Below are 14,645 nucleotides of genomic sequence, written 5' to 3'. Positions count from 1 at the left end.
TTGCGGGAGTTCTTCTTTAAGTAAAGAGTGGCACCAAAAGATAACTAACTTTTCATGGATTACAATGCCTTTTGTCACAAGATAACACTGTGCCATGTATTATCAGTCAAGTTTAGCTTGGTTACATCTGTAGGTAAAATATACATTACAAAGTGCAGCCCACTGAGATATCAAATTTGACAAGCGAAGCATGTGTACGGTTCCTTTTTTACTGGAGGTATGCCTTAAAGCAAATGTGTCATCAAATAATGACCTGTTGTTTGAAGCACATTTTTATGTTAAAGTTTTTAAAGAATTTTTGGTGATGTTATTTTGAATTTTCCATGTCAATATCTATACTTCAGTTTTTGCACTGGCCACTAAGCCTAATAATAGGCGCCACTTCTTGGTCTATACAGATCACTTTACTGCTGTTATCTCCTTATCATTGCAGCCTCCTTATGTCACCTCTCTGTACAGACAACACAGGATCCACTATTCACAATGGTCGATATCACAGCTTATATATTCATTCCTTGTACAATGACCTCTCCACAGGGCACAGAGCATTGCTTAGAAAACTCTCCCATAGAAGTCAATGAGGTCCCCTCCTGACCATTGTGTCTATGGACCATGGGGCTGCCATAAAGAACATTTTCTTAATGCTGTGTAAATGCTGTTAAGAACAGCTCAAGCAAAATGGCCACCTCCATAATCATGTTCACGCAATAGGGTAAAGAAATCTCTAATCAGAAAATTAAAACGGATTAGTAAACAAGGATGTGTGTCGCTATCTGGTTTGAACTGGCAGAAAAAAAATTCCAGTAACACATTTCCTTTAAGTATATTAAAAGTAACATACGGTATAGCGAAAAAACAGGAAATAATGGGTTCCAACTCCATTTGAAGATTACGCTTGCACACTGTAGTTTTGGTGCAGGACTTGTAAAACAGCATCTCTTAAAGGGGTTGTCCGGGTTCAGAGCTGAACCTGGACATACCCATATTTTCACCCAGGCAGCTCCTCCGACATGAGCATCACAGCATTTCATGCTCCGATGCTATCCTTTGCCCTGCGCTGAATCGCGCAGGACAAAGGCATTTTCAGGAGATCCGGTGACGTACCAGGCTCTCCATAAAGGCTGCCAGAAGGAGGCTTCTGTACATCAGTGAGCCCAGTAAAACGGCTAGGGCAGCGCTAAAGTCGGCCCATCAGAACCAGTGACATCACCGAACACACTGCTGGGGAGAAACCTCTGCCCAGCAGTGTTTTGTTGTAAATAAAAAAGCCCTTGCCCTGCACAGGGCAAGGGAGAGCATCGGAGCATGAAATGCTCCGATTCTAAGATCAGGGGGGCTGCCTGGGTGAAATTGGGTATGTCCTCCGCGTTCAGCTCTGAACCCGGACAACCCCTTTAATAAAGCCATTATTCAGCCTTCAGATGAGTCCAGGAACTTTTAAATGTGGCATGTACATACAGTATGTTGTGTGCATGTACAAATGTTTAGGGATATTAAATTCAAATAACCAAAAAGCATGCAAAACATGAATAACTATAAATACCCATCTATAAAAACCTTTCATTCTTCTATTAACTGTGGCTAAGGAAATGTGTGAAAAAAGCGGATGTTAAAAGCAACATACATAAAAAAGGAAAATACTGGCTTTACGTGTGCCTGATATCCCATCAGATACAGCAGCTTGGTACAATTTCAAACGGATGTTAAAAATAAGTTCATTTATGACAAACGCTGTGCCAACAGAAGGTCTTCAGCATCAATAATCCTCTTGTCAAGTGAATTCCAGTTACTCCCATCCATTCTTCTTTGGAAAAGTATTGTAAAATTCAATAATAAGATCAGAGCGATGAGATTCAATGACAGTAATGGTCCCACACGTCAATTTATGAAGGGCACACAGAGTCTGGTGCACCATTGACCAGGCTGGTTTTTAGCATCTTCAAAGCAAGACCCCTGTGAGCTTAACTGGGGCAACTGATGCATTACAATATGACCTATCCAGAAAGTACTTAGGTATCAGCGGCACTGGTAGATCAAGATATATACAATAATGCAACTATAAATAGTTAACGTCTCATAGTTGCCAATCCCATTAAACTGAGAATGAACTGCCAAGCACTGTTGAAATTGAAATCGCTAGAGATACACCATCATAGTATTTGATATTCATCGCTATCATAGGTAATACTTAGTCACTTTCTTCACTCTCTCTGACACCATGATTATCATCATCTTTCCTTTCTTGATATAGGTTACCAGCAACTGCTCGCTGTGTCTGAGGACTCTTTTCAAGACTGCCATAGTGATGTTCATGCTGAGACTTCCATTTCTGAAATGCAGCAGAGGTAAGGTCTGGATTCTCCAGGACTTGGTTCAATGACTGCAGCTCTAAAAGCTTTGCCTATGGGAAACAGAATACTAATTAAATTGTTAAATTATTTATTTTAATTAATTTAAACTGTTTAAAGTGTACCTGTCATTTAGACATCTCTTCAGAGTTAGTCGCGCAACACCAGTAGCGGCCAGGATCACTGAGTAGTAGTGATCTCATAGAAATGCATGGGATTGCCGAGGCAGTCGCAAGAAATCCAACACAGCTGGCACGACAATCCCATTCATTTCTATGGGATCACCGCTACCCAGCAATCCTGGCCACCACCAGTGTCACCGTGTAGCCCTAGCCTTATCAACAGTCGTCAGTTTTCCCTAAATCTCCAGTTACCAGTTTTTCCTAAGACAGTGGATGGATACTGGCTGCTATGGTATCTCTCATACACAGTACAGAGCGAGAAAGACTCTGCTCCCCTACCGATGTGCCCACTTGGCTCTGTAGTTGGTAAGGGATTTAAATTTTTTTGGAAACCAATTCAATATTTTAACACGCTAGCGAAACTCTTGACTGGTGGCAATTTACAACACAACCACTGAGTACCCACACAGATACGTACAGGAAAGACACCTCATGGCACAATATCAAGAAATCATGTTTTCAAAAGCTGCCCGTCTCGCACCACACATCAGGACAACCAAGAGAAACCGTAAGAAAGTACATATCTGTATCACTGCACCATGGAGGAAATTATACTGCATCACTCAGCAGTGTAGTTGTGAGACCAGCACTGAGGTGAGAAAGAAAATTACTAGTGCCAATGTCTCTGTCCCCTCCAGCAGATCACTACTCCATCTACCCTCTTTTCTCTCCATAGATTTCTATGGGCAGCATTTAACCTGAATGCTGTGAATAGCCAATTCAAGACGCAGGGGGAAGAGAAGTGGAGACTTAATTGGAGATGGAAAAAAATTTAGATTTGCTTATACTATTGACTTATGCATAGTTTCCGGAATGTCTGTTTAAAGAGGACCTGTCACTTTATTTCACATGAAATGGAAATTCTGGAGCATATTTTTTACATAAATCTATGTTGTTCTGTTCCACAGTTACTGCCACTAGAAGTTTAGGAAGAAATATACAACTGGGTGTTACCAGTTGGAGGTCTGTCCCTGACACTGTCCAATCAGTGCTGCCATTGTCCAACTGCTAACAAATAGTTGAACATTTATTTAGCAGGAATAATAGAGGAACAGAACAATATAGAGTTATATGAACAGATGCTCCAGAATGGTTGAAAGTAGTTTCCAAAGCAGACATGTCCAAAGAGGTGACATGTTCTCTTTAAAGGGCTTGTCTCTCCAGAATCCCTTCTAATATGTGTCTGCTGGGTCCTGCTCCTAGGCAATGCCTGGCAAAGAAATGATTTTGCTGAAAAATCTTTAAGTGGCCAAGGCATTTGCAGTGCAGCAATTCTAGATTTTGACCTAAGTCACCAACCAAGCATTAAAGGCTACTTTCACTCTCGTTTGGTGCGGATCCGTCATGGATCTGCACAGACAGATCCGCACTGATAATACACTGCTCAAAAAAATAAAGGGAACACTTAAACAACACAATGTAACTCCAAGTCAATCACACTTCTGTGAAATCAAACTGTCCACTTAGGAAGCAACACTGAGTGACAATCAATTTCACATGCTGTTGTGCAAATGGGATAGACAACAGGTGGAAATTATAGGCAATTGGCAAGACAACCCCAATAAAGAAGCGGTTCTGCAGGTGGTTACCCCAGACCACTTCTCAGTTCCTATGCTTCCTGGCTGATGTTTTGGTCACTTTTGAATGCTGGCAGTGCTTTCACTCTAGTGGTAGCATGAGACGGAGTCTACAACCCACACAAGTGGCTCAGGTAGTGCAGCTTATCCAGGATGGCACATCAATGCAAGCTGTGGCAAGAAGGTTTGCTGTGTCTGTCAGCGTAGTGTCCAGAGCATGGAGGCGCTACCAGGAGACAGGCCAGTACATCAGGAGACGTGGAGGAGGCCGTAGGAGGGCAACAACCCAGCAGCACGACCGCTACCTCCGCCTTTGTGCAAGGAGGAACAGGAGGAGCACTGCCAGAGCCCTGCAAAATGACCTCCAGCAGGCCACAAATGTGCATGTGTCTGCTTAAACGGTCAGAAACAGACTCCATGAGGGTGATATGAGGGCCCGACGTCCACAGGTGGGGGTTGTGCTTACAGCCCATTACCGTGCAGGACGTTTGGCATTTGCCAGAGAACACCAAGATTGGCAAATTCGCCACTGGCGCCCTGTGCTCTTCACAGATGAAAGCAGGTTAACACTGAGCACATGTGACAGACGTGACAGAGTCTGGAGACGCCGTAGAGAACGTTCTGCTGCCTGCAACATCCTCCAGCATGACCGGTTTCGCATTGGGTCAGTAATGGTATGGGGTGGCATTTCTTTGGAGGGCCGCACAGCCCTCCATGTGCTCGCCAGAGGTAGCCTGACTGCCATTAGGTACCGAGATGAGATCCTCAGACCCCTTGTGAGACCATATGCTGGTGCGGTTGGCTCTGGGTTCCTCCTAATGCAAGACAATGCTAGACCTCATGTGGCTGGAGTGTGTCAGCAGTTCCTGCAAGACGAAGGCATTGATGCTATGGACTGGCCCGCCCGTTCCCCAGACCTGAATCCAATTGAGCAGATCTGGGACATCATGTCTCACTCTATCCACCAACGTCACGTTGCACCACAGACTGCCCAGGAGTTGGCAGATGCTTTAGTCCAGGTCTGGGAGGAGATCCCTCAGGAGACTGTCCGCCACCTCATCAGGAGCATGCACAGGCGTTTAGGGAGGTCATACAGGCACGTGGAGGCCACACACACTACTGAGCCTTATTTTGACTTGTTTTAAGGACATTACATCAAAGTTGGATCAGCCTGTAGTGTGTTTTTCCACTTTAATTTTGACTGTGACTCCAAATCCAGACCTCCATGGGTTAAAAAATTTGATTTCCATTTTTTTATTTTTGTGTGATTTTGTTGTCAGCACATTCAACTATGTAAAGAACAAAGTATTTCAGAAGAATATTTAATTAATTCAGATCTAGGATGTGTTATTTTTGTGTTCCCTTTATTTCTTTGAGCAGTGTACAACCGCATGCATCCGTTCAGATCGGATCAGTTTGTATCATCGTTAACATTGTCAAAAGGGATCAGTCTTGAACACCATTGAAAGTCAATGGAGGGCGGATGCATTTTCTATTGTGTCAGTGAAAACGGATCCGTCCCCATTGACTTACATTGTTCCTCTGCATCGTCAGGCGGACACCAAAGCGCTGCAGGCAGCGTTTTGGTGTCCGCCTCCAGAGCAAAATGGAGACTGATCTAGGACCAAGAGGAGGTAACCTTGATAAAAAATTACTACAGAGCGAGGCTAGGTGGATACACAGACTGGATACAATGAGTCCACAAGGACTAAATGAAGGGTTCTCCTTTACGGCCTTTATTTGATTATAAAAATAAAAATAGGAATTTGAAGTTCCATCTCTCTCTCTCTCTCTATGTAAGAGCAGGAAAAAGGGAAAGAGCATACCAACAAAAGACCTCTAATAATCCCTTAGTTTATATAATAATGCCACTAGTCAATGAAACTATAAGGCCAATTCACTTATTGCATGTAGAAATATTGGTATGAATATTGATACAAATAACTAAAAAATAGGAAAAATAAAAATATAAGATTAATTTACATGGAGAAAAGGAAGGAGGAAATCGATCCTTTCCGTATCTTGAAAAAACGCTCCCCCCCCCCCCCCTCCCTCCTGTAAAAAGTGAGGAGAAAATGAATAAGACTCTAATTTGTACAACTAAAGATATGAAAGAACTAAGCCCCTATATAGATATATGTGGTTAGCAGACAAGCCATAATATATAAAAATCTATTACATCTTGACAGTGCATCACTTAAATAAACAGAGATATATGGTGAGTAATAATGTGGCAAAATTCAAACTGCCAGGTGAGTAGGGCTACATATTTAATAGAGATACAAACTTCAAAGTGCCGACGCATGCGTAGATATCCTATCCAGATTAAAAAAGCAGAGAATACATTCTATGTCCCAAGACATGCGCACTAGAGACCTAAGAAAAAGAATCGAAAGAAAAGTGTCCACACATGCCCAATAGACATCCGGAATAATATCGGAGAGCTAAAGATAAAAATCTCTAAGTATGGGGGCATGCGCAGTAGACTGTGCCGAATAGGACTCAAATAGAAGTGTTGACGCATGCGCAGTAGATGTTGCTAAATGGGACTCGATCAGAAGTTTTGACGCATGCGCGATAGGCACACAGAGCAATAAGGGAAAATCTTCTAAGTTCTGACGCATGCGCGTTTGAAGGGGTGACGCGAATAGATGACGGAAGAGAAGCCCTCAAGGTACTTGATAGGATGATCATGCTGTCACACGAGTTCTGAATAGGGATAGGGCAGAGGATGACTAAGAGCCCACCCCTAACAGGTATAAGCATTTACTTACGAAGCACTCGTGTTGATAGTAGCTCCATCCCCTGATGAAGCCACATCCAGTGGCGAAACATGTTGGGGGAGCTCTAGCTTGATATCTTTTTAATTAGGGATGTGATGGACTCAGTGTTTAAGTAGTGAGAACTGCAGACTCACTATACTTGGACGCACCAGCGGCAGCAGCTATACTTAGAGTGGCGCTAATAAGGAATTTCTCCTAGCGATACATATGAGTCTATCTCAGAACACTCTATATGATAGCAGTGATAATTTAGGTGACTTCAGTGGGAATCATCCCAAGCGATTTAGGACGCATTTATGGGAATTATCCCAGTCTATTGCCGTTGGTAACATCACAGCACCCTTAAAGTTTTAAAAAGTTTTTTCTTTCTTTTCTTCTCTCCTGTTCTGTATTAGTTTTATTGATAGAAATAAATGTTAAGTTTTATTTGACCAGAAACAGGAGCTTTGTAGCCTCCTGGCTATTTGAATTATATACATTGTTCCTCTGCATCGTCAGGCGGACACCAAAGCGCTGCAGGCAGTGTTTTGGTGTCCGCCTCCAGAGCAAAATGGAGACTGATCGGAGGCAAACTGATGCATTCTGAGCGGATCCTTTTCCATTCAGAATGCATTAGGGCAAAACTGATCCGTTTTGTACCGCTTGTGAGAGCCCTGAAACTGATCTCACAAACGGAAACCAAAACGCCAGTGTGTGAAAGTAGCCAAAGGACCACTATACCCTGAAAAACAAGAAGTAAAAACATGCAAGATTGGTCTATACCTTTCTCCATGGTCATCTGCAAGCTGTTACAGAAAGCAGTTTTAGCAGATTTCCTGCTAAAACTTCCAGATAAATCCCCCCAGCCCCACCAACTTTGGCTTTAGATCGGATGTTATCTCTCCCTGTGAGCGAGCATGACCTCACAGTCTAAACCAGAAGTCCAGGGAAAGGGGGATTCATTTCAAATGACACCTAGAGCACCGTGAAAGAGGTGGAAACTGCAAAACTAGGAAGCTTCTCACAAAACCTCCCCCTATATGTATGCAGATCTACTATACAGTACTAGGACACTGGCACTACAGAAAGTGCTACCCAGCTTTTCTAGGTACCTGAATACCAAGTTTGCATGTTTGCAAATACAGACAGGAGGAACGTCTGCCTTTCTGGATACATCTGACATTCATCAGGGTTGGAAAGCTGGATTAAAAGTCTTGTGGAGCTGTTCACTGTCCATATAATGCTACCTTTACTATGTGCAGGTTTGTCAGCTCTCCCAGGACCCTGAAAGCCACATCTGCCTAGCTATGGCACTATTTTGGAGTAAGGACAAGTATTTTCTCTAGGTAGATTTTGTATTTAGCGGTCCCCAGTTCCACATAACTTGGTAACCAGCTTGCCTGGTAACCTGAATGCAAAATCTGTCCGTCACAGGGATTCCCACTGGCAGGTGCGTGGTTTTTGCCTCCTATTTATCTCAATCGAAGGCTGCGATGAGGATCGCGAAACAGTGGCTTAAAGCTGTGGCCGTGCCAAGAAGGGACATGTCCATTCTCGGCATTGTTTTAAGAGGCAGAAGAGGCAGAAACCACGCAGCTGCCATGTGAATGGCCCCTTACTTAGCTTTTCCAGGCTCCTGGCTAGCACATACTTCTAGGTGTTCTACAATACTGGGGATTTACCAATTCATAAATAGGCTGATCTGCTATTCTGTGGTCTGGGAAAGCTGGGTAACAATCTCTGCAGGGCGATGATAGGGGACAGATTGGTTTTTATAAAATACACACAATGCTGCCCTGATATATTGTGTGAATCTATCATATAGTACCAGGGCAACATTATCTGTTGTCCCTGGTTTTCCAGGACCCTGAACAGCAAGGTGGTATAGCTAAGCATGAGGGAATGTATCACTACATAACTAGGCAAATTAGGAATTCAGCAGTCTTGGAAAGCTGGTTAACAATCTCTGTAGAGATGTAATTGAGACTACACATGGTACATACATTCTGCATACACTATATATAGATGATGTGATCTTCATCTGGAAAAAGAGTAAAGAAGAATTGGAAAAATTCCTAGAAACAATTAATATTAATAATTTAAATCTGGTCTTTACCTCAAACATACAGGAGAGCACCGAATTCTTGGATTTATTAATCACACAATCTGGTAATAAATATATATGTGTGACATTTCGTAAACCCACAGCTAGAAATAGTTATATTGATTTTTCTAGCTGTCACCTGCCAAAATGGCTGACAAATGTTCCCTCTGGTCAGTTCCGTAGGATTAAGCGGAACTGCACAGAGGGACATACTTTTGAGATGGAAGCCATTGAGATAAAAAGACAATTTATTGAGAAGGAATATCCTGAAAACTTAGTGGAGGAGTCACTCAACCAAATTAGGAAATTAGATAGAAGAGAGTTCTTTAATAAGGAGGACAATAAAGATAAAAATGAGATGGATAATGAGGAAGATAAAACACAAAATAAAGAAGCCATGAGAGTTGTTCTTCCATTTAATGAGAATTATAGGAAGATTCAGAAAATTATTAAAACCCATTGGCACCATGTGTTGAATGACAAAATTGTGGGACACTTACTCCCGACTGTTCCGACGATTACCTTCACTAGGGCACCCAATCTAGTTATTAAGGTGGCCCCTACCGTAAAACCATGGAAACAGAATAAGTTGGAGTTTTTCAGGAACTTGGCTGAGTTTGAAGGGTTTTTATAAATGTGGAAGGTGTATGGGTTGTAGAATGAATAAAAAAACCCGCCTGATGACTAATGTCCCCTCGACTCAGAACAATTTTAATTGGGAGATAGAAGATTGTCTTACATGCGACTCCAGTGGAGTTATCTACCTTCTCCAGTGCCCCTGTAACAGACAATATATAGGACGTACCAAGAGGCCATTCAAAAAAAGAGTGGCCGAACATATTGCCAACATCAGGAAGGGGTACGATAAACATTCCCTATCTAAACATTATAAAGAGATGCATAATCAGGATCCATCGAGCCTGATGTTTACGGCACTGGAGAAGGTGGAGAAACACTGGAGAGGCAGTGATTTTATCAGACAAATGTCTAGGATAGAATCCAGACGCATTTATGAATTTGGATCTCTACAACTGAAAGGCCTTAATTCGGAGTTGGAAATTTTTGGATTTATGTAGGTTGGGTGTCTCGTGGCCGACGGCACGCCGCATGCTAGGCCGTTTATCGGCGCTGCGACGTGTCCTTGGCTCCGAGATACCCACCCTTCTTTCTCTATCAAATCCGAATAATTGTATCAAACTCTAGGATTCCTATGAAACTTTTAAGATTCCTCACATCTATGATTTATTGTTTTATATTCTTATATTGATATTTTAATCTTGAAAATTTGTTTAATAATATTTTATTATAAAAAGTCATTTTATAAGTGTTAGCAATCAGATATCAAGGCTGTATAGAATTATCCCCTGATTATGTGGGAGGATTCCCTGGCCAACTGGGAGTAGCATGAACAACAGGTGTCCAAAATTTGGGAAGCAATTAAAGGAATGGATAAAAATGGAGGCAGAGCAGGCAGACACTCGACCACTGAGGAAGGGAGAGTGAATATACCCGTAACGCGTATGGTGAAACAAGTGATGTACCTGCATTGAAAAGCCTCCGATAATACTGTATGGCCATACAGAAGAAAATCTCTACAGTAAAGGATTAACTATTCTTATCGTCGAAAGCTGCACCAAAGGAAATTGCGGAACAGAGTGGCAATTCCCGCGATCTTTGGAACTCCCGCGAAATTCAAACCAGCTTGCTTTATGGAGCGACTGAATAAGCCGGCAAATATTTAAAGCTCCATTGAAGCAATAGGGAGACAGCAGACGCTAGACGGTAAGCCAAACATCGATTTAAAGTTTTCTTCAATCCAAAGCTCATATCAAGCTTAAAAGGATATGCTATAAGAGACTTTTCATATTATCAGGATTCCTGTGGACACTTTATGAACATATTGCGCTCCCAGTGAATACACCTACAACATTTTCAGTGACATTCAGTTTCCCAAATTGGGATAGAGCGCTAGAAGATAGCGCCCCCTCTTTCCAAAATAACAGCATATACTTGAAGTTTTTTGGTGTGATATATTATTGAATTTATCGACACTATTGAGTCATATGAATATAGTATCGATCATATCTACCACAATATATGTGACTGTAATGTTGTATATTATTGCTACATTGTTCTTATAAATTTTATTACTTGTATTTTATGGGGATTTAATAAATATTTTCTGCATATGTCAATCTGGTTGCCAAGTGTATGAGTGCTCGCTCATTATTCTATTACTACATTTGCCTTTAAGAGAAGGTGGGGTGATTCCCTCTATATGAGCTTGCAGCACCATACCTTAACTACTTGCTAGTGAGCCACCACAACTTACCACTATTTTATATACTACACATAGTTTGGTCTCCAGCATACCTTTGCATGCTACCCAGTTTACCAAAGCTGCTGAAAGGCAAATCTGACAAATTTTGCAGTGAAGGAATGAATTATCAGTGAGATACTATGCGTTCACTACTGTTGGTATTACTATTGGAACTATGGCTGGCACCATGTATCTACTACAGCTAGTAGTACTGGCACTATGGCTGGCATTGTTACCACATTTATTTTGTACTACTAGTAACAAGGAAATTTCTTCCAAAAAAATGGCGACGCTCACTCACCTTCAATGTGCTTTGGAGAACACGTAAAGCATGTGCTTTATGATTTATGTCCGGATTCTTGTTGCGACGTATAAAAGATTTCCTATATTCATCCCGTGTCATTGTAGTCTTCTTACCAATGAGCGAAACACCTCCTTGTTTCAGGCAAGTCATCATTATTTCTAGATCATCACCGATTCCTGTAGGAACAGTGCAAAGTGTTGTCACATATGTCCGAAACCATGTAAAAATGTTTACCGAACTATTACAGATCTACAAGATCATAGAAATATTCTTATGTTAATAAATGTTCTAGAACCAGTACAAATCTGTACGAAAGCCATGATATGGAATACAAAGTGAAGGTGAATAGAATACAGCCAATACACAAACACAAATCTTTAGTGCTTTCTAACTTATGTGTTTCCACTTGTAAACACCATTTTGTTTTCTTTTTAATCTTAATGGGTCCAATATTCTTTGCTGATTAAATTTAAAATTATATTGTTATACCTGTATAGCCAGAGTGAAATGATAAGATTCTGGCTGCTTGCAGACACAAGATGAGGCTAAGATGAAAAGGCATCTGTCAGCAGATTTGTACCTGGCTGACCTGTTGCATGTGCTCTTGGCAGCTGAAGGCATCTGTGTTGGCTCTATGTTCATATGTGCCTGCATTACTGAGAAAAATGATGTTTTATTATATGCAAATAAGCCTCTAGGAGAAACAGGGGCGTTGCGGTTACACCTAGAGGCTCCGCTTTCTCTGCACTTTAATTAAGAGGACCAGTGCAGCAATTGCAGAGCCTCTAAGGTGTAATGGCAATGCCCCTGTTGCTCCTAGAGGCTCATTTGCATATATTAAAACACCGCCGATCAGCTGTTTGAGAAGGCACTGGCGCTCCTGTGACCACTGTGGCCTTCTCTTAGCTGAGCTATGCCTAAGCGATGCGACCGATGAACGTGTCCTCACTGGCCTAGGAAAATCTGACAGAAGGCTGTAGCACTACTGCGAGCCCCAGTGCCTTCTCAAACAACTGTTTGGCAGACCCCCACTGATCACGTACTGATGACTAAAAATCTCAGAAAACCCCTTTAAAAGGCTTTTTCTGTTATCACGTGAACTGGAGCAATGCTGCAGTATCCAGACATTGCCACAAAACAGAGTATGGAGCCGAGATGTTCCGATGCCAAAGCTTGTGAGAATAGCCAATCAAGTGGTGTGCCAGGACTCATACCCCACTGATCTGAAAAAGATGACTTATCCTAAGGAGAGGTTATGAAAGAAATCATGGAAACCCCTTTCAATCTATTTTCCATTATGTGATCAATCTTTTGTTCTAGAAAAAGGAGAAACCATTTATATTCCACAGTGGAGCCAAGGATATCTGCAAGCAGGTAAATCTTCCATCAACAGCTATATTAGTGAAATGTTCACCCATGTATGATCAACATAGGGCTTCTTCATATTAGAGCCATCAAACCCATGAACATGTAACGTTTAGAGCAGAATTTCATCTTGGCTTTAATATGTATGTACCCATCAACTGAAATAATTCTGCAATAACCAAAACAACAACAAAGTAAACAATGACCTTTACTCGATTTTGGCAACTGTCCGCCTTCTGCCCCTTCTTCACAAGTAGCTGCTGATATTGCTTCAGATGTATTTTTCACAGGTGACTGTTTCAACTGTTGGACAGTATTGGATTTTGTGACGTGTCCTCCTTCAGCTCCTTCTTCACGACCAGGTGCAGACGTTGAACCAGGCAAATAATTGGAAGGTGACGGTATCAAGGGCTTCTTAACCTAAAAGTGATTGGCAAAAGGAGAATTCACAGTCAACATGAAAAAAATAAAATAAAATACAAAAACAATTGTTGGTATACAACGAGGGGTGAAGCCATACCATATCATGAGATTTGACTTGATCATCATCTTCAGCTTCTGTCTCACTGTAACAGTCTGAGAGATTAATATTGGTCAGGTCACTACTATTACAGAAATCCTTAAAGAAATCACATTTTTAAACATTCACTAAATTCAGATTTCCTTGTTCCTCAATTTTTGCGCAGATTATGGTAAAAAAAATTACATATGAACGCACAATGTGAATACAACCTGATACCAGTTTTTGCCATTTTTACAACTATATATAAGATGCACTGCATTTGGACCATTGCATAGTAATCTGAATCAGGCCTCAGTTTTCACTTTTTTTTCTTGAGTCAACAGGGAAAAATGTCACTTATACAGACACCAGAACTTCCTGTACAATGTAATTATGGTGTTCCCTCAATTTACAATGGACTCAGGTTACAAATTTTTAATCATATACGTACTGGTCTTTCCTGGGGCATTCTACAGAAGCTTGAAACCAAATTCAACATACAATGCCACACAGAGTCCAGATCTGTGACATATGTGATTGGCTGGATCTTCGCAGCCAATCAGCATTAGCATTTACGGGTATACTAACTGTACTGCTGCAATGCATTCACTGATTGGCGGTCTAGTAAAGCCTCACTACAGTATGGTGCAGTACTATGTTCTGTTTCCCAGAGGTCAGACCCCCACCAATCAGTTAGTTATCCCCTACCCTGTGGAACAGGGATAACTTGAAAGCTTGGCACACAGGCTCATACAGGAAATTTATCATGCCCTGCATACTAAAATTCTGACTTCAAAAAGTTGCAAAAATAGGGCCTTTGCGAATTGTGGGGTTACTTGTACAAAAATTCTGCGACTTTTTACATTTTCACTCAAGCTTTAAAAAGTGGGTGTGTTATCCATGTTTCACTTCAAATTTATAACCAAGACTTTTTTAAAATGTTAGAAAAAAACAAACAAGAAAAACAAAAACACAAAAGTTTCTCCAGTAGGAGGGTGGCATAAAAAACTGGAGTACCATTTCTAAACAAATATGCAAGGTCATGCCAAAACAGCATGTAACGTTTGTTACATTTTGTACAAAGTATGAGGATTCAATCGAAACGGACTTGAAATAGTACCCCCATGATAAATGGTTTGTCCCCATAGTCTCAAGTTTAAATACGTATTGGTTCCAGGGTG

General features: G+C 41.4%; 1 protein-coding gene across 1 annotated transcript in view; it reads right to left on the bottom strand.

The window, feature by feature from the left end:
- Nucleotides 1–1,308: 1,308 nt before the first annotated feature.
- The window catches only part of CNKSR1 (connector enhancer of kinase suppressor of Ras 1), a 62,311-nt gene continuing 48,974 nt past the window's right edge, over nt 1,309–14,645 (bottom strand). Inside the window, exons 18-21 of the mRNA XM_040424235.1 lie at nt 13,483–13,538; nt 13,169–13,382; nt 11,595–11,773; nt 1,309–2,401 (exon numbers count right to left, since the gene is read on the bottom strand). Of these exons, the coding sequence (XP_040280169.1) occupies nt 2,189–2,401; nt 11,595–11,773; nt 13,169–13,382; nt 13,483–13,538 (662 nt within the window). The 3' untranslated portion in view covers nt 1,309–2,188. The remainder of the gene's footprint in view (nt 2,402–11,594; nt 11,774–13,168; nt 13,383–13,482; nt 13,539–14,645) is intronic.

The sequence above is a fragment of the Bufo bufo genome, chromosome 3 (assembly GCF_905171765.1).
Source record: "Bufo bufo chromosome 3, aBufBuf1.1, whole genome shotgun sequence".
Classification (NCBI taxonomy): domain Eukaryota; kingdom Metazoa; phylum Chordata; class Amphibia; order Anura; family Bufonidae; genus Bufo; species Bufo bufo.
This window is presented reverse-complemented; position numbering and strand designations above follow the sequence as displayed.